Source organism: Hypomesus nipponensis, chromosome 18, assembly GCF_054491055.1.
Source record: "Hypomesus nipponensis isolate SF chromosome 18, ASM5449105v1, whole genome shotgun sequence".
Lineage (NCBI taxonomy): Eukaryota > Metazoa > Chordata > Actinopteri > Osmeriformes > Osmeridae > Hypomesus > Hypomesus nipponensis.
Genome location: NC_140378.1, coordinates 20,058,882 through 20,084,799, shown reverse-complemented (window position 1 = coordinate 20,084,799; position 25,918 = coordinate 20,058,882). Strand labels below are relative to the sequence as shown.

At 48.4% G+C, this 25,918-nt stretch overlaps 1 protein-coding gene across 4 annotated transcripts in view; it reads right to left on the bottom strand.

Moving 5' to 3' along the window:
• Nucleotides 1-322: 322 nt before the first annotated feature.
• The window catches only part of LOC146252633 (vitamin D3 receptor A), a 34,268-nt gene continuing 8,672 nt past the window's right edge, over nt 323-25,918 (bottom strand). For 2 of the 4 annotated variants that reach the window (XM_084679721.1, XM_084679719.1), the window contains 8 exons: nt 9,987-10,134; nt 7,966-8,096; nt 4,188-4,372; nt 3,870-3,969; nt 3,151-3,337; nt 1,842-1,993; nt 1,508-1,624; nt 323-1,383 (listed from right to left, as the gene is read on the bottom strand). In XM_084679721.1, the coding sequence (XP_084535847.1) occupies nt 1,130-1,383; nt 1,508-1,624; nt 1,842-1,993; nt 3,151-3,337; nt 3,870-3,969; nt 4,188-4,372; nt 7,966-8,096; nt 9,987-10,132 (1,272 nt within the window). In that variant the 5' untranslated portion in view covers nt 10,133-10,134 and the 3' untranslated portion in view covers nt 323-1,129. Of the gene's footprint in view, nt 1,384-1,507; nt 1,625-1,841; nt 1,994-3,150; nt 3,338-3,869; nt 3,970-4,187; nt 4,373-7,965; nt 8,097-9,986; nt 10,135-12,505; nt 12,741-19,769; nt 20,179-25,918 lie in introns of those variants that run through there. The other 2 variants (XM_084679722.1, XM_084679720.1) reach the window with 2 other exon arrangements.

Here is a 25,918-nt window from a genome sequence, read left to right as displayed (position 1 = left end):
TGAACGGGGAATTTCAATCAACCAAAGGCCCCCCCCTCCTCTTTCTCCCTACCTACAAACCCCCTGGCCCTGACAAAGCCCCCCACCCACCCTGGCAACCCCCCCACCCACCCTGGCAACCCCCCCACCCACCCTGGCAACCCCAACCACCACCCTAGCAACCCTAACCACCACCCTAGCCCTACCCCATTACCCCAACTACCCCAACTCTACCCTACTACTCTAACCACCCAACCCACCCAGCTCAAACACTACCCTAAGCCCCCCTTACTTCTATACAATGTTTCACCCCTCCCCCTTCTTGAAGCCCCTACAGCCCCCCCCCCTCCCCCGCAGGCTTCCTCTCCTCCTGCCTGTATCTGGTCGGGGGTGGTAGACCTGGAGGAGGGATGGGGTACGCTGGGGCTACTGGGAAAGACTGGAGGGTGAGAGGGGTCAGAGGGCTTGATTAAGGAGCCCTGGAAGCAGGTTTTGGGAGGTACATTTAGGGGGTGAGTAAGGGCTCTAAATGGGTTAGAGGTGAGGGTTGCTTGTTGAAGGGGCCATGGTAAGTATGTTTGGGGGGTGTAGGGGGCTTGTTTGGGGGCCCTGGAGGGAGGGGGTAGAGGGGGTGTATTACAGGGGCCCTGGAGGGAGGGGGTGTATTACAGGGGCCCTGGGGGAGGGGGTGTATTACAGGGGCCCTGGGGGAGGGGGTGTATTACAGGGGCCCTGGAGGGGGGGGTGTATTACAGGGGCCCTGGAGGGGGGGGGTGTATTACAGGGGCCCTGGGGGAGGGGGTGTATTACAGGGGCCCTGGGGGAGGGGGTAGAGGGGGTGTATTACAGGGGCCCTGGGGGAGGGGGTGTATTACAGGGGCCCTGGGGGAGGGGGTAGAGGGGGTGTATTACAGGGGCCCTGGAGGGAGGGGGTGTATTACAGGGGCCCTGGGGGAGGGGGTAGAGGGGGTGTATTACAGGGGCCCTGGGGGAGGGGGTGTATTACAGGGGCCCTGGAGGGGGGGGGTGTATTACAGGGGCCCTGGGGGAGGGGGTAGAGGGGGTGTATTACAGGGGCCCTGGGGGAGGGGGTGTATTACAGGGGCCCTGGGGGAGGGGATGTTTTACAGGGGCCCTGGGGGAGGGGGTACTAGGACACCTCGCTGCCGAACACCTCCAGGACCAGCGGGGTGAGCTGCATGCTGTGCTCCGGCTGGAAGGACAGGGAGCGGTACTGCTTGGAGTGCTCCTCGTTCAGGCTGCGCAGGTCGGCCAGCTTCTGGATCATCTTGGCGTAGAGCAGATGGCAGCCGGGGTGGTTGACCCGGATGTAGGCCTGGAGGACTTCAGACAGCTGGTTCTGGAGCTGCTCTATCTTCACATGGTCCTGGACCCCCGGACGATCTGGGGAGAGGGGCCAGGGGGTTTGAAAATACACACACAGACATTCACCCAAACTCTCTCTCTCTCTCTCTCTTTCTCTCAGTGTCTCTCTCCCTCTCCCTCTCTCCCCTCCCCCCTCCTGTACCTGGGGACAGCAGGCAGATGGCCATCAGCAGCACATGTTCCTCCTCATGGAGGTTCAGCTTCTTCAGCCCCACCTGGAACTTTACCAGCGGCTCCAGCAGGTCCAGAGTGTGACCCGCTACACACACACACACACACACGCACACACACACACACACACACAGAGGTATACACACACACAGACATACGCACACACACACATGCACAGTCAGTTTATTTGTAAGAGACAGAGAAAAGTGGCATAGGTGCAGGTAAGTATGTGCTTGTCTGTCATGAAGTGTTTGTCTGCGTGTGTGTGTGTGTGTCTGTGTGTGTGTGTCTGTGTGTGTACTGACCCTTGGTGACGTCGTTGACACAGTACTTGAAGTCAGGTCCTCCACAGCTCCAGGACATGTCGTCCAGGCTGAAGGACTGGTTGGAGCGCAGCATGATGATCTCAATGGCGCTGGACTTCAGCAGAGCTATCTGGTCATCCGCAGTCAGGTCTCTGCAGCACACACACACACACACACAGACACACACACACAGAGACAGACACACAGAGCCATACACACAGACACACACAGAGAAACATAAACACACAAAATAATAGTTCATTAGAATTCTCATATCTATGAGTTATATTAACTTACAAACACACACACACACCGTAACGCACACACACACACACACACCGTAACGCACACACACACACACACCGTAACGCACACACACACCGTAACGCACACACACACACACACACACACCGTGTGGCAACCCTAGAGCACAGGGTCAGGTGATCCAGGGGAAGATTCCCGCTCCCGGGCCGGCTAACGGGGTAGCAGGTGGGAGAGCAGCCAGGGTGGGGGCAGCAGTGGCCACATCACTACCCTGTTCCCCTCCTCCATCAGACCAGAGTGGGGGCAGCAGTGGCCACATCACTACCCTGTTCCCCTCCTCCATCAGACCAGGGTGGGGGCAGCAGTGGCCACATCACTACCCTGTTCCCCTCCTCCATCAGACCAGGGTGGGGGCAGCAGTGGCCACATCACTACCCTGTTCCCCTCCTCCATCAGACCAGGGTGGGGGCAGCAGTGGCCACATCACTACCCTGTTCCCCTCCTCCATCAGACCAGAGTGGGGGCAGCAGTGAGACAGGGCCTGGATGTGGATCTTCTCCTCCACTGGGAAGTGTTTAAGTTTATTTGTATTTTGTTTTTCCTTGATAAATCCCCTTCCTCTCTGTCCCTGGCGGTGCTGCTTTCTTCAGTCATACCAGGTCAAAGCCTCAGGGAGCACCCTGGTTACCACACAGACACTCTCACACACACACTCACACACTCACAGTCCCCCTGTGTTCAGAGGGGCCTCAGTGTTCTAGAATGTTCCAGGCAGGAGAGAACAACAGTGTGAACACAAGGTTCTATGGTAACCAGGACAACAAAGTTACGCTGCCCTGTACAGCATGTGCTGTACCCTGACTCCAATAACACACACACAGACAGACACACACACACACACACACACAGGGGCCAGTGTATTCCTGCCAGGCTCCCTGCCTTTGTCTCCACTGAGAAGTACTCAGGATGACACCACACAAACACACCCCTAACACATCCGTAACATACCTGCCTGCAACAGATCTGTGTGTGTGTGTGTGAGTACCTGAACCCGGGGATCATCTTAGCGAAGCCGATGACTTTCTGGATGCTGTAGCTGACCAGGTCAGCCAAGTGAGGCAGCATGGACAGCTTGGAGTTGTGCTCCTCGCTGGAGTCAGGGCTGCCTCCAGCGCTGTCCTGGTACATCATCAGCAGACTGCTGAAGTTCATCAGCTTAGTGTCCACTGACTCTGCAGGGGGGGGGAGTGATGAGAATGTGAGATGACATTTAGAATGGAGGGAGAGAGCAGGGAGAAAGATATTCAGAGTGAGAGGGGGAGACATAGATTAGGGCCCCCATGGGGATGACAAACAGGGAGGGAGGGAGGGAGGGAGGGAGGGAGGGAGGGAGGGAGGGAGGGAGGGAGGGAGGGAGGGAGGGAGGGAGGGAGGGAGGGAGGGAGGGAGGGAGGGAGGGAGGGAGGGATGAGGTTGAGAAAGAGGGAGAGAGGGATGAAAGAAGGAGAAGAGAGAGGAGGGGTAGAAAGATGGAGAAAAAGAGATTTGGTTTCCAATCAGATATGAAACTTTTTTGTGTTTCTGTCTGACAATAACTAGTGTTTCATGTCTTGGTCGAGGAAAGAGAGTAGGTGTGTGTGTGTGTGTGTGTGTGAGTGTGTGTTACCGAGAGCGAGTGTGTGTGAGTCTGAGTTAGCTGGAAGGTGTGTGTGTGTTACCTGGAGAGTGTGTGTGTTACCTGGAGAGTGTGTGTGTGTGTGTTACCTGGGGAGTGGTTGAAGGAGTCAGAGGAGGCGTCAGACAGAGAGTGGAGAGAGGCAGCACGGCTGGCACTGCGAGTCACTGGACCCTCCCTCACTGGGGGCTGCACACACACACACACACACACACACACACTTTAATACTTTAACCAAACAAACACGTGGCCATGTGTGTGTGACACCATGGGAGTGTGTGAGACCAGTGCGTGTGTATCTTAGTGTGTGTGTATCTTAATGTGTGAGACCAGTGTGTGTGTATCTTAGTGTGTGTGTATCTTAGTGTGTGTGTATCTTAGTGTGTGTGTATGTTAGTGTGTGTTACCCTGAAGCGGTTGAAGTCGGAGTAGGAGTCGTCGTAGGTCTTGTGGTGGGCCTCCACCAGGGAGGTGATGACCAGGCTCTGCTCCTCGCTCAGACGAGGGCGCTGGGCCTCCCTTGCTGCCTCTTCCTCCTTCCTCTTCTGGATCAGGTCCTTCTTCCTCTGCACCTCCTCGTCTGTCAGGATGACTGGGAGGGAGAGATGGGGAGCAGGAGGGTGGTGTGGAGGGAGGAGTGAGGGGGGAGGTGAGGGGGGATTGGGAGAGGAGCAGGAGGGAGGAGAGATTGGGAGTGGGGGGGAAAGAAGAAGGATGGAAGAGAAGAAGTGGGGGAGAAGAGGAGAGAGGGAAGAGAAAATTCAGCATCTTACATTTACATTTAGCAGATGCTCTTATCCTGAGCGACTTACAGTAAATACAGGGACATTCCCCCAAGGCAAGTAGGGTGAAGTGCCTTGCCCAAAGACACAACGTCATTTGACACGGCCAGGAATCAATCCGGCAGCCTTTTGATTACTAGCCCGATTCCCTAACCGCTCAGCCATCTTGACACCTCCCAGTGAATGGGGGCCAATTTCACCAAGACAGTAAAATACTGAAAACATACTATCACTGGAGCTGTTCTTCCACTGCCTATAGTCTGCACCAGACCTCAGTAACCACCCCCCCCCCCACCCCCACAACACCAAACAAAGGACTGACACCAGACAATCCTGTCGCTGTTTCCCCTCTTGTTGTTCATTCCTTCACCAGCAGCTTGGTTACTTCCTATTTCTGGGGTCATGGGAGGAGAGCTGCCGTTGTCATGGTTAGAGACGGAGCGAAGGTTCCGCTTGCTTCACATGCTACACAGAGCCTACTGGTTTATTTATGCTGAGGGAAAGTGTGTGTGTACATCTGTGTGTGTATTTATATACGTGTGTGTGTGTGGGCCTTTGCCTGTGTGTGTTTGAGTGTTTATATAATGCGTACATAGGTGTGTGTATAGTGTATATGTAGGTGTGTGTGTGTGAGAGAGCGACCACGTGGTTTGAGTTGCTGGGGCATATGACAGAGAAAGACTGCACTGGCCTCACAGCTGCAAAGGTGCATGAAGACAGCACAGCATGTGTCCCTGCATATTGGATTAGACTGCAGAAGCGTGCTGGATAGAAAGTAACAACAGATTGAATTCCTTCTTTTGTTGTGACACTTCTGATTAGGATTATTGTTGTGTATTTTGTGTATATATATATATATATATTTTTTTTTTCTGTAATTCCACACGTTGTAACCAGAACGCTTGAATTTCCTCTGGGATCAATGCAGTGCATTGCATTGAACACGGCTAAGGTTATCGAGGGTAATTGTATACGGTGTAATGCATGACAGCATAAATGATATTGACTCAGAGTGGACTAATATGCTCAGATATGGAGGTCTCTCGACAGAAACTAGATAAAAATCTGAACAAATTAACTTAAATGTGATATGGACTATTAGTCACAGTGTGGCAAAATAGACTGAGACTAAATTAATTGCTAGTGTAACAATACCATACCAACACCAAACAGCTAGCATGCTAACAACCTTGTGTAACAATGCCATACCAACACCAAACAGCTAGTATGCTAACAAGCTAGTGTAACAATGCCATACCAACACCAAACAGCTAGCATGCTAACAAGCTTGTGGAATAATGCCATGTTACCAGCACCACAGCAAGCCTGCTAACGAGCTGGCCAAACTTGGCTGCGATCAACCACAACACCACTGAGAGACTCATTAGCCATAATAGCATCAGCATCGCGGCTCTTTCCCAGCCTGGCGCTACACAATCTGGCCGCTACCATCCTCTCACCCTCCTGCTCGGCTAGCGCTGGCGTTGCCAACACGGCAGAGCTGCGCTGCCAAGACGGAGAGGGAAACAGCGAGCAGCACCAGAGCCAGGCGAGGGGCTAGCGGGCGAGCAGGAAGGATTCGCGAGAAAAACTAAAAACACAACAAAACAACAACAACATTCTTGTTTATCGAAAGTTTGTCAACATCTATTTGTCATGAGCAGATTGGTCATCTCATCTGGCAAAGCGCACTCGAACTTTGAGGTGGTGAGCCAGGAAAAAACGGGGAATAGAGATGTTTTCCAGGAACATGAAAGCAACTTTGCAACACGCTCTTGACCCTGTGCGTAAACACCATTCTTGTGGTAACTAGCTCTAGACCCCCCTTACTTCTGTTCTTAAGTGCTGATTGGATGATAGGTGGTGTTTCTTCTACTTCCACACAGTTAAGTACCAGGATGAGGACATTGTTGTTGATGGCTATTTCCTCTCATACATCCAAACCCAGCGACGGCGATGCCAGGATGATAAGACCAGGCTAGTAGAGACCTGGCTCTGGGCCTGCCTTCCTTGTTGCACTGGAAGGATCCGGTGTAATTTGTTTACACACTCACCCACTTGGCCTGAGATGAGTGAGGGAAAGGGAGCTATAGAGATAGAGATGAAGGGAGGGAGAGATTAAGGGGGAGAGAAAGGGATGGAGGGAGAGGGAGCTATACTAGAGTGAGGGAAGGAGAGGGAGGGAGGGTTGGCTGTCACACTAGCAACTGTGGACAGGGTGGCTGAGAGAGGCGGGCCTTTGAAGAGGAAGAATCAACACTACGTGGGTGGGATCCACCCACGGGATTGGGCAAAGCCCAGAACCGACCAATCAGACGCAGTGTTGTTCAGATCAACTGTATCTAGTTAGGAACAGAAGCCGGGATACAGATCCTCAAATACACAGCAAGATACCTGACCGAGGACAGTCCAAATCTTTTCCACTTGCCCTCCTCCTCCCTGTTCCTTCTATCCTCTCCTCCTCCTCCTCCCTGTTCCTTCTATCCTCTCCTCCTCCCTGTTCCTTCTATCCTCTCCTCCTCCTCCTCCCTGTTCCTTCTATCCTCTTCTCCCATGTTGTGTTGTTTTAACACGGTACAGATCAGCACCTTGCAAACCCCCCTGTACACGGCTGTACAAAACAAAATGAGAGACAGAGAGAGACAGAAACAGAGAGAGACAGAAACAGAGAGAGACAGAGAGAGAAACAGAAACAGAGAGAGACCGAGAGAGAGACCGAGAGAGACAGAGAGAGAGACCGAGAGAGAGACAGAGAGAGAGACAGAGAGAGAGAGACATAAACAGAGAGAGACAGAGAGAGAGACAGCGAGAGGTAAACCCAGCTCATCTCTGTCTCCTGGAAGGAGTTCCAGCAGGAGAACCTCCCAGGTGAACTTTTTGTTTATTCTGTTTCAGTGTCAGCGTGCTGTGCTTTCTGTCTGTCTGTGGAATGATGCATGATGCCCATCCACACCACAGCCAGAGCAGCTCCCTGCTTCTCTGGTTACAGCTCAGCGTGTCCTCCTGGCCTGGGCTAGCTCAACACATCCACGCATCCATAACTGAGACGCATGTTTATGAAGCACTTCCCAGCACCTGTGTGTGTGTGTGTGTTTAAACATGTTTGTGAAAGTGTTATTTAATGTGTGTGTGTGTGCGCGCGTGTGAATGTCAATGTGTGAGTGTGTAAGCACTGGTGTGTGTCTGTGTGTGTGTGTGAAAGTGTGTCTGAATGTGTGTGTGGGGTCTTGTTTAACTATCCTTGTGGGGACAGTCAGGTTGTGTGTGTGTGTGTGTGTGGGGGGGTCTTGTTTAACTATCCTTGTGGGGACAGTCAGGTTGTGTGTGTGTGTGTGTGTGTGGGGGGGGGGTCTTGTTTAACTATCCTTGTGGGGACAGTCAGGTTGTGTGTGTGTGTCCTCACACTCCTTCATCATGCCGATGTCCACGCAGCGTTTGAGACGGCAGGCTTGGCAGTGGCGCCGGTTGTCCTTGGTGACTGTGCAGCTACTGTTGAAGGGACAGGTGAAGCTGGCCTTCCTCTTCATGCTGCGCCTGGAGCACACACACACACACACACATATATCAGATACACACTCTTCATCAACAACAACACACATTTCATCTACACCAACATCAACTATGCAAACTTCACCAACTAAATCAACTGCACCAACAAAAATGTATTTGCAATTTATAACAAGTTAGTTGGTTGTTTACAGGTAGGGCTAGAGTAAGTAGGTAAACAACACACATACACACACATACTGTACACATACACACACATACATACAGACACACACATCTTATAAAGCCACACTAGCCTTCTCAGTGAAAATGTTTATGAGCCGTCACGAAGCAACCTCTTTGAAACGGCTTAACATGGAATAGAGAATCCCATTTACAGCCTGGACCCACCACACACACACACACACACACACACACACACACACACACACACACTTCACCAGAAAAATATATACACACAAAACCACATTTAAACATTTACACACACACAAATAATTCACCATAAAATGCACACACACACACAAAGTACTCTGCCTACACTAGGATCCCCTTCACTGACCACACACACACACAGCAGAAGGCTAGGCAGCGCGCCCAGGAAGATGGTGTTTGATTGGCAGCTGACAGGTGAGGGGGGTGCTGACAGGTGAGGGGGGGGCTGACAGGTGAGGGGGGGCTGACAGGTGAGGGGGGGCTGACAGGTGAGGGGGGGGGCTGACAGGTGAAGGGGGGGCTGACAGGTGAGGGGGGGGCTGACAGGTGAGGGGGGGGCTGACAGGTGAAGGGGGGGCTGACAGGTGAGGGGGGGGCTGACAGGTGAGGGGGGGGGCTGACAGGTGAGGGGGGGGCTGACAGGTGAGGGGGGGGGGCTGACAGGTGAGGGGGGGGGGCTGACAGGTGAAGGGGGGGCTGACAGGTGAGGGGGGGGCTGACAGGTGAGGGGGGGGGCTGACAGGTGAGGGGGGGGCTGACAGGTGAGGGGGGGGCTGACAGGTGAAGGGGGGGCTGACAGGTGAGGGGGGGGGGCTGACAGGTGAGGGGGGGCTGACAGGGCAGCTAAGATCAGGTTCATGAGAACAGCATCAAAGGGGAGCGTGGAGAGAACGAGGTGGAGAGAGGGAGAAGAGCAAGGCAGGGAAATGGAGAGATGGAAAAACAAATAGGGAGAGACTACAGAAGAAAGCCATATGGAGAGGTAGTGAGAGAGAGGCCCATGGGTCCAGGGTCTCTCCATCCCTGTCTCTCTCGGGGGTCAGATGGCTGAGCGGTTAGGGAATCGGGCTATTAATCAGAAGGTTGCCGGTTCAATTCCTGGCCGAGCCAAATGACGTTGTGTCCTTGGCAAGGCACTTCACCCTACTTGCCTCGGGGGGGAATGTCCCTGTACTTACTGTAAGTCACTCTGGATAAGAGCGTCTGCTAAATGACTAAATGTCAAATGTCTCTACATCTACAAAAGATGACAGACATGAAAGGCAGAACTACAGAGGCAGATGAAGAGACCGAACAAGAGAGGCAGATGAAGAGACCGAACAAAAGAGGTAGTTGGAGAGACCGAACAAGAGGCAGATGGAGAGACCGAACAAAAGAGGTAGTTGGAGAGACCGAACAAGAGGCAGATGGAGAGACCGAACAAAAGAGGTAGTTGGAGAGACCGAACAAGAGAGGCAGATGGAGAGACCGAACAAAAGAGGTACATGAAGAGACCGAACAAGAGGCAGATGGAGAGACCGAACAAAAGAGGTACATGAAGAGACCGAACAAGAGGCAGATGAAGAGACCGAACAAGAGAGGCAGATGGAGACCAAACAAGAGAGGCAGATGGAGAGACAGAGAGAGTGAGCAGAGCCAGGAGAGACAGAGAGAATGAGCAGAGCCAGGAGAGACAGAGAGCCGTCCATGAGGCAGGGGTCTGACCTGAAGAAGCCCTTGCAGCCCTCGCAGGTCATGGCGTTGAAGTGGAACCCGGTGGCCTTGTCTCCACACACGCCGCAGATCCTGGGAGCGTTGCGGTCAAAGTCGTCCAGCCCTGAGGCCGAGGCTCTCCCAGTCATGGTCTCCATCACTGGGGAGAGGGCGGCAGGGAGAGGTTAGCCAGGACGCAGCGCGTGTGTGTGGGGTGTGTGAGAGGGAGGTGGAGGTGTGCGTGGGCTGCTTTTAGAGACCTGTGTCAGGGACATGAGCCTAAATGCATGAGATACGGAGAAGCCAGCATTTGGACTACAACTGGTTTAGTATCACACACACACACACACACACACACACACGTGTAAGGACACGCACTTGCAAACACACACGCAGTGACACACACACCATCTGCCTCTGGTAATTAAATAAACATCATAGAAGCAATACAGAACACTACAGACCTGCATCTCTGCCTAACCTGAACCATCCAGCACAACAGCACAGAGGGAGAGAGGTGGAGAGATGAAGGGATGGAGAGAGGTGGAGGGAGAGGTGGAGGGAGAGATGGAGAGAGAGGTGGAGAGAGAGGTGGAGGGAGAGAGGGAGAGAGAGGTGGAGGGAGAGGTGGAGAGAGAGAGGGAGAGAGAGGTGGAGAGAGAGAGGGAGAGAGAGAGAGGTGGAGAGAGAGGTGGAGAGAAAGGGGAAGAGAGAGGTGGAGAGAGAGGTGGAGGGAGAGGTGGAGAGAGAGGTGGAGAGAGAGGTGGAGAGAGAGTTGGAGGGAGAGGTGGAGAGAGAGGTGGAGAGAGAGGTGGAGAGGGAGGTGGAGGAGAGGTGGAGAGACAGGTGGGGGAGAGGTGGAGAGAGAGATGGGGAGGTGGAGATAGAGGTGGAGAGAGAGATGGAGAAAGAGGTGGACGAGAGGTGGAGAGAGAGGTGGACAGATTGATGGGGGAGGTCAATTGGAAAGAATGAAAAGGGGAGAGGAAGAAGGTCAGAGTGATCCAGATTTTTATTTGATTTTATTATTATTAGGAAGTAAGAGAAAACGAGGGAGAAAAAAAAGATAATAAGGAAGACAGAGATAATGATGGCAAGAGTAAAACACAGGACTGGAGCAATGTGGTTGTTCTACCCAGAAACTGATCAACTAGCTTGTTAATTAGCTTGTGTGTGTGTGTATATGTGTGTGTGTGTGTGCGTGCGTGTGTATGGGCGAGAGAGGAAGACATGTTGATTGTTCCCACGATGATCCATATTGAAATGAGCTCAATCTCTGTGTATACTTATTCATTGAGAGAGTGAGAGAGGGGTCGGGTTGCCAGGTTTGGTTAACAGGTGATTAACCCCCCCCCCAGCAGCTGTCCAGATCGAGACTCCAGGAGGGTTAGATTCCAGCTGTTCTCTCCTATCTGCTCTCACTCTTAGCTTGAACAAACAAGTTGTTTTTGTAGTGTTGATGAAGGCTGGACCTGGTCCTCTCACACCCTCCCTCTCTCCTTCTCTCCCTCCCTCTCTCCTTCTTTCCCTCTCCGCTTCTCTCCCTCTCTGCTTCTCTCCCTCTCCCCCTCTTCTCCCTCTCCGTCTCTCTCCTTCTCTCCCCTCCCTCTCTCCCCCTCCCTCTCTCGCTGTCCTTCTCTCTCTCCTTCTCTCTCTTCCCTCTCTCCTTCTCTCCCTCTTTCTCCCTCTCATTCTCTCCCTCTCATTCGCTCTCTCTCTTTGTCTCTCTCCTTATCTACCTCCTCCTCCACCTGTCATTCCTTCTCTTTTTCCAAGAAGCCATAAGCTAGTCTCTCAGAGCAACTACTCAAATCTGTGCTAAAGGTCAGTTACACACAAGCACGCATGTTATGAACACACACACACATTAGTACGACAAACACTCCTACCCACGCATGTGCGAACACACACACACACAGGACCAGTCCCACAACTATGCTTATCTTCCTCTCACTCTGCTTAGAGGTGTGTGTTCATCCTGCCTGGAGCTCCCTGAGTCTCCTGGTCTGGCCTCTCAGAAACACACCATGCTGTACAGAAACACACCATGCTGTACAGAAACACACCGTACTGCACACACCATGCTGTACAGAAACACACCATGCTGTACAGAAACACACCATGCTGTACAGAAACACACCGTACTGCACAGACCATGCTGTACAGAAACACACCATGCTGTACAGAAACACACCGTACTGCACAGACCATGCTGTACAGAAACACACCATGCTACACAGAAACACACTGTGCTGTACAGAAACAGACCGTGCTGCACAGAAACACCATGCTGTACAGAAACAGACCGTGCTGTACAGAAACACAATGTGCTGTACAGAAACACAGATCAACAGTGATGGCGCCAGGCTTGGGTCAGGGTGTGTGTGTACAGATGGAAGTGTCCTGGTACTGTGTGTCCCAGCACAGCACAGCGGGGGAGGGGGGGGGGTCAGGGGTCACGCCTGTGGCCTGCACACACCAACACACAGCTGCACAAACACACACTCTGAGTCAACACGTGTCACGCTTACAGGCACCTGCACATCCCCGGGTCACCATGGGAACCGCATGGTCGCTATGTCCGTCACCTCCTACACTATGTCACGTGTGTGTGTGTGTGTGTGTGAAAGAGAGAGAATGTATGTGCTAGGTAATAGAGCTTGGTACAGGCAGTACTGTATGGTACAGTAGAGTATCCTACAGTAGAGTCTAACACAGCACAGTAGAGTCTAACACAGCACAGTAGAGTCTAACACAGCACAGTAGAGTCTAACACAGCACAGTAGAGTCTAACACAGCACAGTAGAGTCTAACACAGCACAGTAGAGTCTAACACAGCACAGTAGAGTCTAACACAGCACAGTAGAGTCTAACACAGCACAGTAGAGTCTAGCACAGTAGAGTAGAGCCAGGGTCTGACAGTACAGTCCAATAGAGACTGGAGGAGGTGTTGATGTTAGTGAAGCGGACATCAGAACATGGAGCCAACGACCCAGAAGGCACTGTGGTAGGCCCCCCAATGTGTACATACACAATGTGTGTGTGAGAATATTAAGTCACAACGTGAGACCCAACCGCTCCTCTGTTTAAAACTGTACAGATGCAACCTCCTCATTGGCTGAGGCAGTCCCTAGATGCACCGCTCTGATTGGCCGGTCAGTGCAAAGCATGCCTCGAGAACACACACACACACACACACTCTACAGTGACGTCATCATCGTGCACATTTGTCTAGCTGTGTGAGAACTTAATGATCGAGGATGAAGCTGAGCTGCAATAGAAAACAGGTGGGCACACACATGTTTACACATACACACATGTTTACACAAACACGCAGGTTCACACATACACGGGGGGGAGGGATCGAGGGAATGGATGGAAAGGGGGGAAATGGAGGGAGGGAGGGAGGGGTGGAGGGAAAGAAGACACGTATGTTGTAGGAGGAGGGAGGGTGGAGGGTAGATCTCCTCTCCCATGACCCAGATCTCAGCTACACACACAGCAGAACTGAACTCTAGACCTTGTTTTTCTGCACTGGATGGAAATGAACAGGCTGACGAGGATTTGGCAGCCTGCCGCAAAGAGAGAGGGGGAAACAGGGGGGAGAGAGAGAGGGAGAGAGAGACAGAGAGAGAGGGGGAGAGGGGGAGGGAGAGAGAAGGAGAGAGGGGGAGAGAGAGGGAGAGGGGGGGAGTGAGAGAGAGAGAGAGGGAGGGGAAGTAAGGAAGAGGGAGGAGAGAGAGAGTGAGAGAGAGAGGGGGAGAGAGAGGGAGAGACGGAGAGAGAGAGAGAGAGACAGACAGACAGAGAGGGGGGGAGAGAGAGGTGGAGGGAAGGAAGGGGAAAGTAAGGAAGAGCGAGGAGAGAGAGTGAGAGAGAGAGGGAGAGAATGGGGAGGAAAGAGGGAGAGGTAGAGGGAGGGTAAAGACAGAAAGGGAGAGTCAAGGAAAGAGGGAAAAAAGAGAGAGAGAGCTGTCTAGAATGTTACATGGGTCCCTAAACCCTCTGAGGCCTTCACAGGAATGAAGGAGAGAAGGAGAGGTGGAAGAGAGGAGAGGTGGAAGAGAGGAGAAGAGGAAGAGAGGAGAGGTGGAAGAGAGGAGAAGAGGAAGAGAGGAGAGGTGGAAGAGAGGAGAGGAGGAAGAGAGGAGAGGAGGAAGAGAGGAGAAGAGGAAGAGAGGAGAAGAGGAAGAGAGGAGGAAGAGAGGAGGAAGAGAGGAGAGGTGGAAGAGAGGAGAGGTGGAAGAGAGGAGAAGAGGAAGAGAGGAGAAGAGGAAGAGAGGAGAGGTGGAAGAGAGGAGAAGAGGAAGAGAGGAGAGGTGGAAGAGAGGAGAAGAGGAAGAGAGGAGAGGAGGAAGAGAGGAGAGGAGGAAGAGAGGAGAAGAGGAAGAGAGGAGAGGAGGAAGAGAGGAGAGGTGGAAGAGAGGAGAAGAGAGGAGAGGAGGAAGAGAGGAGAAGAGGAAGAGAGGAGAGGTGGAAGAGAGGAGAAGAGGAAGAGAGGAGAGGAGGAAGAGAGGAGAGGAGGAAGAGAGGAGAAGAGGAAGAGAGGAGAGGTGGAAGAGGGAAGAGGAGAGGTGGAAGAGAGGAGAGGTGGAAGAGAGGAGAGGTGGAAGAGGGAAGAGGAGAGGTGAAGAGAGGAGAGGTGGAAGAGGGAAGAGGAGAGGTGGAAGAGAGGTGGAAGAGAGGAGAGGTGGAAGAGGGAAGAGGAGAGGTGGAAGAGAGGTGGAAGAGAGGAGAGGTGGAAGAGGGAAGAGGAGAGGTGGAAGAGAGGAGAGGTGGAAGAGGGAAGAGGAGAGGTGGAAGAGAGGTGGAAGAGAGGAGAGGTGGAAGAGGGGAGAGGTGGAAGAGAGGAGAAGAGAAAGAGAGGAGAGGTGGAAGAGAGGAGAGGTGGAAGAGAGGAGAGGTGGAAGAGGAGAGGTGGAAGAGAGGTGGAAGAGAGGTGGAAGAGAGGAGAGGTGGAAGAGAGGAGAGGTGGAAGAGGAGAGGTGGAAGAGAGGTGGAAGAGAGGTGGAAGAGAGGAGAGGTGGAAGAGGGAAGAGGAGAGGTGGAAGAGGGAAGAGGAGAGGTGGAAGAGAGGTGAAAGAGAGGAGAGGTGGAAGAGGGAAGAGGAGAGGTGGAAGAGAGGAGAGGTGGAAGAGGGAAGAGGAGAGGTGGAAGAGAGGAGAGCTGGAAGAGAGGTGAGGTGTTAGGAGAGGATAGGAGAGGATTTGCAGGCTTATATATAAGTTTATCTAATCTCACATAACAGCAATGTTAACATTACTCAACGGGTCCACTCCAGGGAACAAAATCGATAAGAGATTGACACAGTAATGAAATAATGAAACCTTGCAGTTTTCTTTGCTCTCCTCTGATCAGGAGCCAGCTCTGCATGTTTACAAATAAGAAACAACGTTTCTGTAAACAAGCAAGTCTGGGAGAAACCCAAAGCAACCACATCCCATGACCATCACCAGGGCAACCACATCCCATGACCATCACCAGGGCAACCATATCCCATGACCATCCCCAGGGCAACCACATCCCATGACCATCACCAGGGCAACCACATCCCATGACCATCACCAGGGCAACCACATCCCATAACTATCACCAGAGTATCCATAGGTTATGGAGCGAGGGAGAGAGAGAGAAACAGACAGGCAGACTTATACACACAGTGAAGAGAGTATAATAGAGAAGCCTAAAACAGATTCATTACAGTAGAGTACAATAGAGTATAATAGAGTACAATAGAGTATAATACAGTACAGTACAGTACAGTATAGTACTCATCAATTCGTACTTTTTTGGTTCAAAATTAACCAACATTTGGTTGAAGAATAAAACGTAACTTTAAAAATAAATATTCTTCTTGTCGCCTTCTGCCTTGCTCCATGCCAGCTTCGTACACTAGCTTACGTTTGTTGCATGATAGCCAAGAAATGAAAAAAGGTCAATAAAAGAAAAAGGACATTATATTGATCATGCCACTAATGCAGATTAAAACTAAAGTAACGAGCCTGGCTTGAAAATGTAAGAAGTATAAAGTACAGATATTTGCGTACAAAATGTAAGGAGTGAAAGTAAAAAGTTGTCAAAAGATAAATAGTGAAGAAAAGTACTGATACCAGAAAAAACCTTACTTAAGTACAGTAACAAAGTATTTGTACTTAATTACTTCCCATCTTTGCATCCCATACATGACAGCATCTTATATAAGTAACACCATCCTATATAGACTAGACCATCCTATATACAGTAACAGTCAAAAGTCTGGACACATTTTCCCATTGAATTACACTGGTACTGTACATTAACTTTTGACTGGTACTGTACATTAACTTTTGACTGGTACTGTACATTAACCTTTTGACTGGTACTGTACATTAACTTTTGACTGGTACTGTACATTAACCTTTTGACTGGTACTGTACATTAACCTTTTGACTGGTACTGTACATTAACTTTTGACTGGTACTGTACATTAACCTTTTGACTGGTACTGTACATTAACCTTTTGACTGGTACTGTACATTAACCTTTTGACTGGTACTGTACATTAACTTTTGACTGGTACTGTACATTAACCTTTTGACTGGTACTGTACATTAACTTTTGACTGGTACTGTACATTAACCTTTTGACTGGTACTGTACATTAACCTTTGACTGGTACTGTACATTAACTTTTGACTGGTACTGTACATTAACTTTTGACTGGTACTGTACATTAACTTTTGACTGGTACTGTACATTAACTTTTGACTGGTACTGTACATTAACCTTTTGACTGGTACTGTACATTAACTTTTGACTGGTACTGTACATTAACCTTTTGACTGGTACTGTACATTAACCTTTGACTGGTACTGTACATTAACTTTTGACTGGTACTGTACATTAACCTTTTGACTGGTACTGTACATTAACTTTTGACTGGTACTGTACATTAACTTTTGACTGGTACTGTACATTAACCTTTTGACTGGTACTGTACATTAACTTTTGACTGGTACTGTACATTAACTTTTGACTGGTACTGTACATTAACCTTTTGACTGGTACTGTACATTAACCTTTTGACTGGTACTGTACATTAACTTTTGACTGGTACTGTACATTAACCTTTTGACTGGTACTGTACATTAACTTTTGACTGGTACTGTACATTAACCTTTTGACTGGTACTGTACATTAACCTTTTGACTGGTACTGTACATGAGACCATCCTATGGACTTGCCACCATCAGCATCCTCTGGATCAGAACCAGAAACAGGGATTCCCGCTGTTGTGACGCCACTGACCCCATCACTCCACTGTCTACAGCCTGAGCGGGGGTTTACTAAACATTAACTTTTGACTGGTACTGTACATTAACCTTTTGACTGGTACTGTACATTAACTTTTGACTGGTACTGTACATTAACCTTTTGACTGGTACTGTACATTAACTTTTGACTGGTACTGTACATTAACCTTTTGACTGGTACTGTACATTAACTTTTGACTGGTACTGTACATTAACCTTTTGACTGGTACTGTACATTAACCTTTGACTGGTACTGTACATTAACTTTTGACTGGTACTGTACATTAACCTTTTGACTGGTACTGTACATTAACTTTTGACTGGTACTGTACATTAACCTTTTGACTGGTACTGTACATTAACTTTTGACTGGTACTGTACATTAACTTTTGACTGGTACTGTACATTAACCTTTTGACTGGTACTGTACATTAACTTTTGACTGGTACTGTACATTAACTTTTGACTGGTACTGTACATTAACCTTTTGACTGGTACTGTACATTAACTTTTGACTGGTACTGTACATTAACTTTTGACTGGTACTGTACATTAACCTTTTGACTGGTACTGTACATTAACTTTTGACTGGTACTGTACATTAACCTTTTGACTGGTACTGTACATTAACTTTTGACTGGTACTGTACATTAACCTTTTGACTGGTACTGTACATTAACTTTTGACTGGTACTGTACATTAACTTTTGACTGGTACTGTACATTAACCTTTTGACTGGTACTGTACATTAACCTTTTGACTGGTACTGTACATGAGACCATCCTATGGACTTGCCACCATCAGCATCCTCTGGATCAGAACCAGAAACAGGGATTCCCGCTGTTGTGACGCCACTGACCCCATCACTCCACTGTCTACAGCCTGAGCGGGGGTTTACTAAACATTAACTTTTGACTGGTACTGTACATTAACCTTTTGACTGGTACTGTACATTAACTTTTGACTGGTACTGTACATTAACCTTTTGACTGGTACTGTACATTAACTTTTGACTGGTACTGTACATTAACCTTTTGACTGGTACTGTACATTAACTTTTGACTGGTACTGTACATTAACCTTTTGACTGGTACTGTACATTAACCTTTGACTGGTACTGTACATTAACTTTTGACTGGTACTGTACATTAACCTTTTGACTGGTACTGTACATTAACTTTTGACTGGTACTGTACATTAACCTTTTGACTGGTACTGTACATTAACTTTTGACTGGTACTGTACATTAACTTTTGACTGGTACTGTACATTAACCTTTTGACTGGTACTGTACATTAACTTTTGACTGGTACTGTACATTAACTTTTGACTGGTACTGTACATTAACCTTTTGACTGGTACTGTACATTAACTTTTGACTGGTACTGTACATTAACTTTTGACTGGTACTGTACATTAACCTTTTGACTGGTACTGTACATTAACTTTTGACTGGTACTGTACATTAACCTTTTGACTGGTACTGTACATTAACTTTTGACTGGTACTGTACATTAACCTTTTGACTGGTACTGTACATTAACTTTTGACTGGTACTGTACATTAACTTTTGACTGGTACTGTACATTAACCTTTTGACTGGTACTGTACATGAGACCATCCTATGGACTTGCCACCATCAGCATCCTCTGGATCAGAACCAGAAACAGGGATTCCCGCTGTTGTGACGCCACTGACCCCATCACTCCACTGTCTACAGCCTGAGCGGGGGTTTACTAAACAGAGTGCTGATGGAGCCACAGCGAGGCGGTGGAGGTGTTCCAGGAGGTTGGGTGAAGGTCTGAAGGTCTCCTCCCATCCCATGCAGGAGAGGCAGACTGGCCGGCAGGCAGGCTGGCTGGGCCGGAGACCCACCACATGACACAGTCTGTTTTCAGAAGTATCATTTTACAACGCCAGATTGGACCACTACAGAATCAAATTGTTTATTTGTTTTATGAACGAGACCCAAAAAATGGATATCTTGCATAATTATTGAATGTCATCTTCTCAGGGTTATTCAGAGTTAGCTTCCTCTGCTGTGTCCAGACTAACGAGTGTTTAGATACAAATTTCAACATTCAAATATCCCAGTTTGTTTTTGTTTTTGTTGCCAGACAGGGTTTAAGACTGGGTCAGGCATCTGATTAGCTTCCTCTGAGCCAAGAAGGCCAGAAGAACCATCTGCTGGTGACATCATGTTCCAGAAGCCTCCAGATCACCACGGCAACGTGGACGTGACCAGCTCAACTTCTTTGAGTCCCCATTTCCCTTACCAGATCAATGGGAACCGACACACACATCAATAGCATGGTGACCCCATCAGACAAACACACTGCGCTCTAACGGGATGAGGAGAGGAGACTGGGCATCTTGCCCCAACTGGAGGCTCCGACACACAAACTCTGACCTTCAGCCCAGAAGGAAAGCCCCTCCTTTTTCTGAGACTCCTCTCTGTATTTGTCTTTTGGGTTCCCTTAATCCTCCTCTCAACTCTTGTTCACCTCCTCTCTTTCGCTGCCTCTTCCTCTTCACCTTTCTCCTCCACTGGTTATCCGACTCTCTCTCTTTCTCTGGAGTTTGTTCTCTCACTTGCTTCTACGATGATGTTGCTGTTCTCTCTCTCTTTCTCTCTCTCTCTGTCTCTCTCTCTCTCTCTCTCTGAGCCAGAGAGGTTAACAGGTTAATGTTTACCCTCGTTCTGGGGTCACCAGGGCAAACTCCAGAAACACAGCATGGACATCGCTGGGAGAGAGGTGGGGAAGAGAGGGAGGGAGAGTAGAGGGGAGAGAGTGAGAGGAGAGAGGGGAGGATGGAGAGAGGGAAAAGTAAGTAGAGGGGAGAGGGAGGAAGGGTGAAAGGAGAGGGGGAGAGAGAGAAGGGAGATAGAAAAGAGAGGGGAGAGTGAGAGAGGGGAGAGTGAGAGAGGGGAGAGTGAGAGAGGGGAGAGTGAGAGAGGGGAGAGTGAGAGAGGGGAGAGTGAGAGAGGGGAGAGTGAGAGAGGGGAGAGTGAGAGAGGGGAGAGTGAGAGAGGGGAGAGTGAGAGAGGGGAGAGTGAGAGAGGGGAGAGTGAGAGAGGGGAGAGTGAGAGAAGAGAATGGGAATCTTCCTCTTCCTGCAAAAGATGAAGCAGAGAGAGAACCATGTATTTCTTTCAACACCTAGTGATTTCAGTGGAAATCCTATTACTGGTGGGGCAGGAGCTTGTGGCTTTGATAAACAAGATAGAAGCCCTGCAGCAGTGAAGTATATAGAGGCTAGACATCAGGATCCACAGATCAGAACCAGGGGGTTCTGGACTGGGCAGACTACCATTGTAAGCCCTACTCAATAGGTTTATTGTCACTTTATCTAGTTACCAAATCAAATAGCCTCTGTGATTCTCTTGTGATAAACCTGCCCTCAGCATACATTTTGTCAAACGTTTGAACAAGCAACTTGAATTCCGATTCTCGGATTTGATGAAGGCCACTATGGCAGCATGTTAGCGTTAAGTAGTGGGTGCGGATCAAGGAACACGGTTGTAACCCAAGGGAATGCAGAATTTTCAGGGCTTGAAGTTAAACAGTCGTAGGCAACAAGGCCACAGAGTCACATTAGCGTCAAAGTAACGTCCTGCTACTAGGTGTCAAAGGTCTCCGATATCATTACGTTCAGAGCGATTCCCTCTATCTCCAGTGTAGTTACACAATGTCAACACGGTATCGACATCTTCAAAGCGCCGGTGTTGTGCCATTTCTTTCATTCTGATGGGTTGCAAAAAACCATAACACAACGACCACACATGTCGAGGCAGCGTGACTCACTTAGAGACTTCCGTGTTTTTGTGGAACGGGTCACAGTGATTGGCTAAACCGGGGAGCAGAGAGGAGCATCGTAAACAAGTACGACATTGGAATGTTATAGTCCGGTAGCAAGCTAGCTGGCGTCAGCCTTACACAGTGTCAGGCATTTAGACTTTTACAACTATTTGACTACAGGCGGAAGATTCAACACTGTATGTCAACTGCCTGACCGCAACTCCAAAGCTTAAAAACTAATTCAGCACTGAAGTCCAGTTGGTCTGCAATTTCAAACGATGGAAGATCCCAGGAACTGACCAGAAGGACCTTTCATTATATTACATTTCATTAATTTAGGTGACACTTTTTTTTATCACCACAATCACCTCACTACTTGCACATGGTTACAATGTGAGCAACTGAATCATAAACCGGTTTATTGCCAATTACGCTTTCACATACCAGTAATTTGCTAAGGTGAAGTTGATGCGACAATAAACATTGTAGTTAAATAAAATGTATAAAGAAAGATAAAAACAAGTACTGTGATTAGGGCTGTCCCCACTCAGTCGACTAGTCGATTTTCTGGTTGATATGCTCTTAGTTAGTCAAGCTGCCGTATGGCAGTGTGAGATCTGATTCCCGCTTGTGTCATCATTGCTGCATCATTGCTGAATTAACAAAATGTTAACAAAATGTTATATAGAAATTGTAGATTATATTATTTAAGACAAATAAACCAACTCAAAAAATATATAATTTAAAAGAAAAGGTGTTACTGTTTGGCAGGGAATCAGATGGCTGACAGGTGAGGGAGTAGGGCTAGTAATCAGAAGGTTGCCGGTCGATTCCCCGCCGTGCCAAAAGACGTTGTGTCCTTGGGCGAGGCACTTCACCCTACTTGCCTCTGAGGAAATGTCCCTGTACTTACTTTAAGTCGCTCTGGATAAGAGCATCTGCTAAATGACTAAATGTAAATGTTTTCCCTTTCGTTAATCTGGGCTTTGTTTTGTTAGTTTTTTGAACACTGCAAAGCACAATTGGCTGCCGAACTACAAACTCTGCGATAGCCTACTTTGTCGGTGTTATTCGGCAAAATGGCAAAGAAATCTGTGGTATGGCAGCATTTCATTAAAGTACAAGTCTTATTATTAGTAGGCTATTAGCGGCTCAATCTGCAATGTCCAGCAGCCATCGAGTCAGATCGGGAAAATGTTTGTACGTTATTTTTTCTGAAAAAAAAAAGTGTCAAATTTCGATTACTCAATTTTCAGACGTTTTAGTTGAGTCTTGTTCGACCAAAGAAAATCTTAGTCGGGGACAGCCCTAGCTGTGATATCCCAACGCAGTGACACGGTTCAGCTAAAGGAAGCAACCGATCACTGAACAAGCAGGATACCGAAACACATATTACTGAACAGAGGCTACAATTCTAGATAGGAATGTCCAGATTCAGTTACCGTGGATATTTAAATGCTTTACAAAAGGATATAGGCTCCTCCTCCAGGATGGAAAAAGAGACTGGAATAAAAGAGAAACGTATCAAAATGTAAATCTACCCTCACACACACACACACACACACTGAGATCTGGCTACCACCTTGCAAGAAGTGTGAAACACTGAGAAGCTAGTGTGTGTGTCTCTCACACCCAACACACACACATACACGTCAGGCTTGGACATTTCATCAACTTAACTTGAGGCAGAGTGGAGGGAAAAAAGAAGAAAACAGATTTAATCTGAGCTTAAGCTCTCTGCCAACACACGATGCTAACGAGCTAACGGCTGAAAGCCAAGACTAACTCGCTGAAACCAACCTTCCTTCAGCCAACCCACTGCCCACAGGAAGTCACTCACAGTTCACACATCAAAGGAACTTGTTAGAATCAGAATCAGAATCAGAATGGGATTTATTCGACATGAAAGTTTGCACAGACAAGGAATTTGCTTTGGCAGGAAGGTGCATACAGTAAACATAAAGGAATCTTAAATTTAAATATGTGGTCTAACTATACTAAGGATACATAAATACATACATGATACATAAACTAGCAATACTAAGTGGAATATAATTAAAATAAAATATACAATAAAGTAAAATATAATTAATAAATATATATATATATATTTATTTCCATTCATTAATAATAATTATGGAAAATTAACCTAACAATAGCAAAACCTGTCTGGTTTTATGAGGCTGAACCAGAAGGGTGCTTGTTGACAGCCATCCTGGTCCACCCTGGAGGGGATGGCAGGTCTAGTGAGGCAGTGACCCGCCCTGACGTTAACCAATCACCCAGTTTCATGTCTCATCAAGAAGATGGGGCGTGTTATCAAGAAGCCTACCTGGAACATTCCAATGTCATTACATGGTTTGATTAATAGGAGTGACCAATATGTAGTACTACACAGTTTCTACACACACCAATTCAACCAATTGGATGCTACGATAAGTCATTCCAGGCAGGAATGTTCAGATTCATTTTGCACACACGCTCTTCAAGCATGATTATAATAGATGGAGAGAGGAGATGAGCAGCCTGTTCAGTTGGCATCAGGTAGAATACAAGGAAACCTCCCCTCAGCTAGCTAACACTGGCGACACACACACTGGACACACACACGGCTATCTGGCCTTGAATCTGCTTCCACCTTGCAAGGAGAGGACTGCACTGAGATGGACATTCATGTGTGTGTGTGTGTGTCAGACACACACCCAACTCGCACGCACACCTATCAGGGGGTGTGCAGTCGAACTCTACATGTTCTCTGCCACACACACACAGTAACAAGGCCTCCTGAATGCTGCTTTCAGACCTTCCTCACTCTACTGCCGGCTGTCATGATGACCGAACCTAGCATTCTGATAAAAGGCTGATGAAGGTGGTGAATCCTCCTCTCTCTCATGTCTCAGTGAGTACTGTGTGTGTGTGTGTGTGTGTGTGTGTGGGGGGGGGGGGGGGGATACTGGTATGAACTTAGTTAAGCATGTTCCTTCTCTGACAAATTTCTTAAGTGGGGAAAGGATAAACTCTTTGGAAGATGTGGTTATCTCTCCCTCTCTCTCTTTCTGACTGAAGGGTCACAATCACCCGAAGATAACACCAGGGTTAAGCTTGGTGACAGGATCCCTCCAGTGGGAGGACGTAAAAGGGAGTACGCCAAGTTGTGCCTTTTACTGAAAATCATTTTCATAATGAATTTACTGAAACTACTTTGTGTCTATGTGTATTGTCTGTAGGCTAGTTTAGTTATTTCAAGCTGTGCAGAGACAGACGTGTTCATTAATGTGTTTACATCTTTTCCTTAAATCAGTTAATTTAATGTACAAAAAAGGCTGAGAACTTCACATAACTTGTCGTCTGTGCTACTCCACTACATTGTGAGCACTGTACTTGCAAATGACATGAAAATATAATATTGTTGCCCATATTTATTAGAGTATCACCTACAACATAATGTCTGCAGTGTAAGATGGATTGAGCAGAAAGTAAACCTGCACATGGCTCGTGCAGTCCTCAGGGTGGGGGTGTTCCTTCCAGACCACAATCCCAACTCTGTTTTCCATTTCAACAAACTCCGGCACAACACTGAAGGTAGCTTAACCGAGGTGGCATTTCAAACCTGAATCATCGGCCGTAACATTCTCTAGCGCAGGGCCTCTTGGCTAACACAACCCATCTCAGATTGCGCCTGCTTGTTGGGCTTTGATGGGGCACTTCGGAGCTGTCTGGGGGAGACGGGGTCCTGGCGAGGCCTGTTCTCCTGGAAGGAGGCGGGGATGAGGGACGGCTGTGTTGTGGGGGCCAAGAACTCACATTAAGCTCAACAGGTATGCAACCCTACCCCAGATACTGCTGCCCTGGTGGCAGGGGAGGGGGGGGAAGGGGTGGGGGGGCTAGGGGCAAACAAATCCCCCTTTAGAAAGAAAAAAAAATAGATATAATTGCTATTGTTACAAAGTACAAAATGTGTAGTGCAAATTTAAGCAGTTGCCATAACATGGTACTTACAACTTGACAAAATGGACCTCACATGGAACAATTCATGCAGAGGTCCTTATGTGACAGGACAATAAGAGAGCAAAAGAGAGTGCAATTTTCAGTTTGTGTGTGTCTGTGTGTGTCTGTGTGTGTGAACGGAAAGGAGCCAGACGGTGATCTTAAAACACAAGCAACACAAGGAACATCAAAAAAATACAAAATACAAAAATAGAATATATCGATATTCACGATATTTTCTAATTTTACATAATTGTCAAAATGATTGCGATATTATCGCTAATATTCGATATATTGCCCAGCCTTAGTTTGCATAAAACCATTTTGTATGTCAATCACCAACAAACTGCAGTGCTTTGGTTTGAAGACCACAAGCTGAAGGTGTATTGTTCATCCAGATGTTTATCAGTGCGTGTATTACAGTGCATCGAGACAATACGTTCGCAAACTGACTGGACTGAAGATTATAGCGACACAGTCTGTTCTTTAATAGCCTGTAATTTTACAACGGTCAGATTGGTAAACGGACAATCTACGGATCACCACGTTGAACTGTGTGATGTACTGTCAGCCTGTTTACTGCCTGTCCACCTGTTTACTGCCTGTCCACCTGTTTACTGCCTGCAGGCTGGTAGCATGGTACAGAGCATGCTGTTACCTAATCAGCTTGTTAAAGTGAGGGGCCTGGGGGGAGTGGAGATGAGAGGAGGATGGGGGGAGAGGAGATGAGGGGGTGATGTGGAAGAGGAGAGGGGGATGGGGGGAAAGGAGATGAGGGGGGGATGTGGAAGAGGAGAGGGGGATGGGGGGAGAGGAGATGAGGGGGTGATGTGGGAGAGGAGAGGGGGATGGGGGGAGAGGAGATG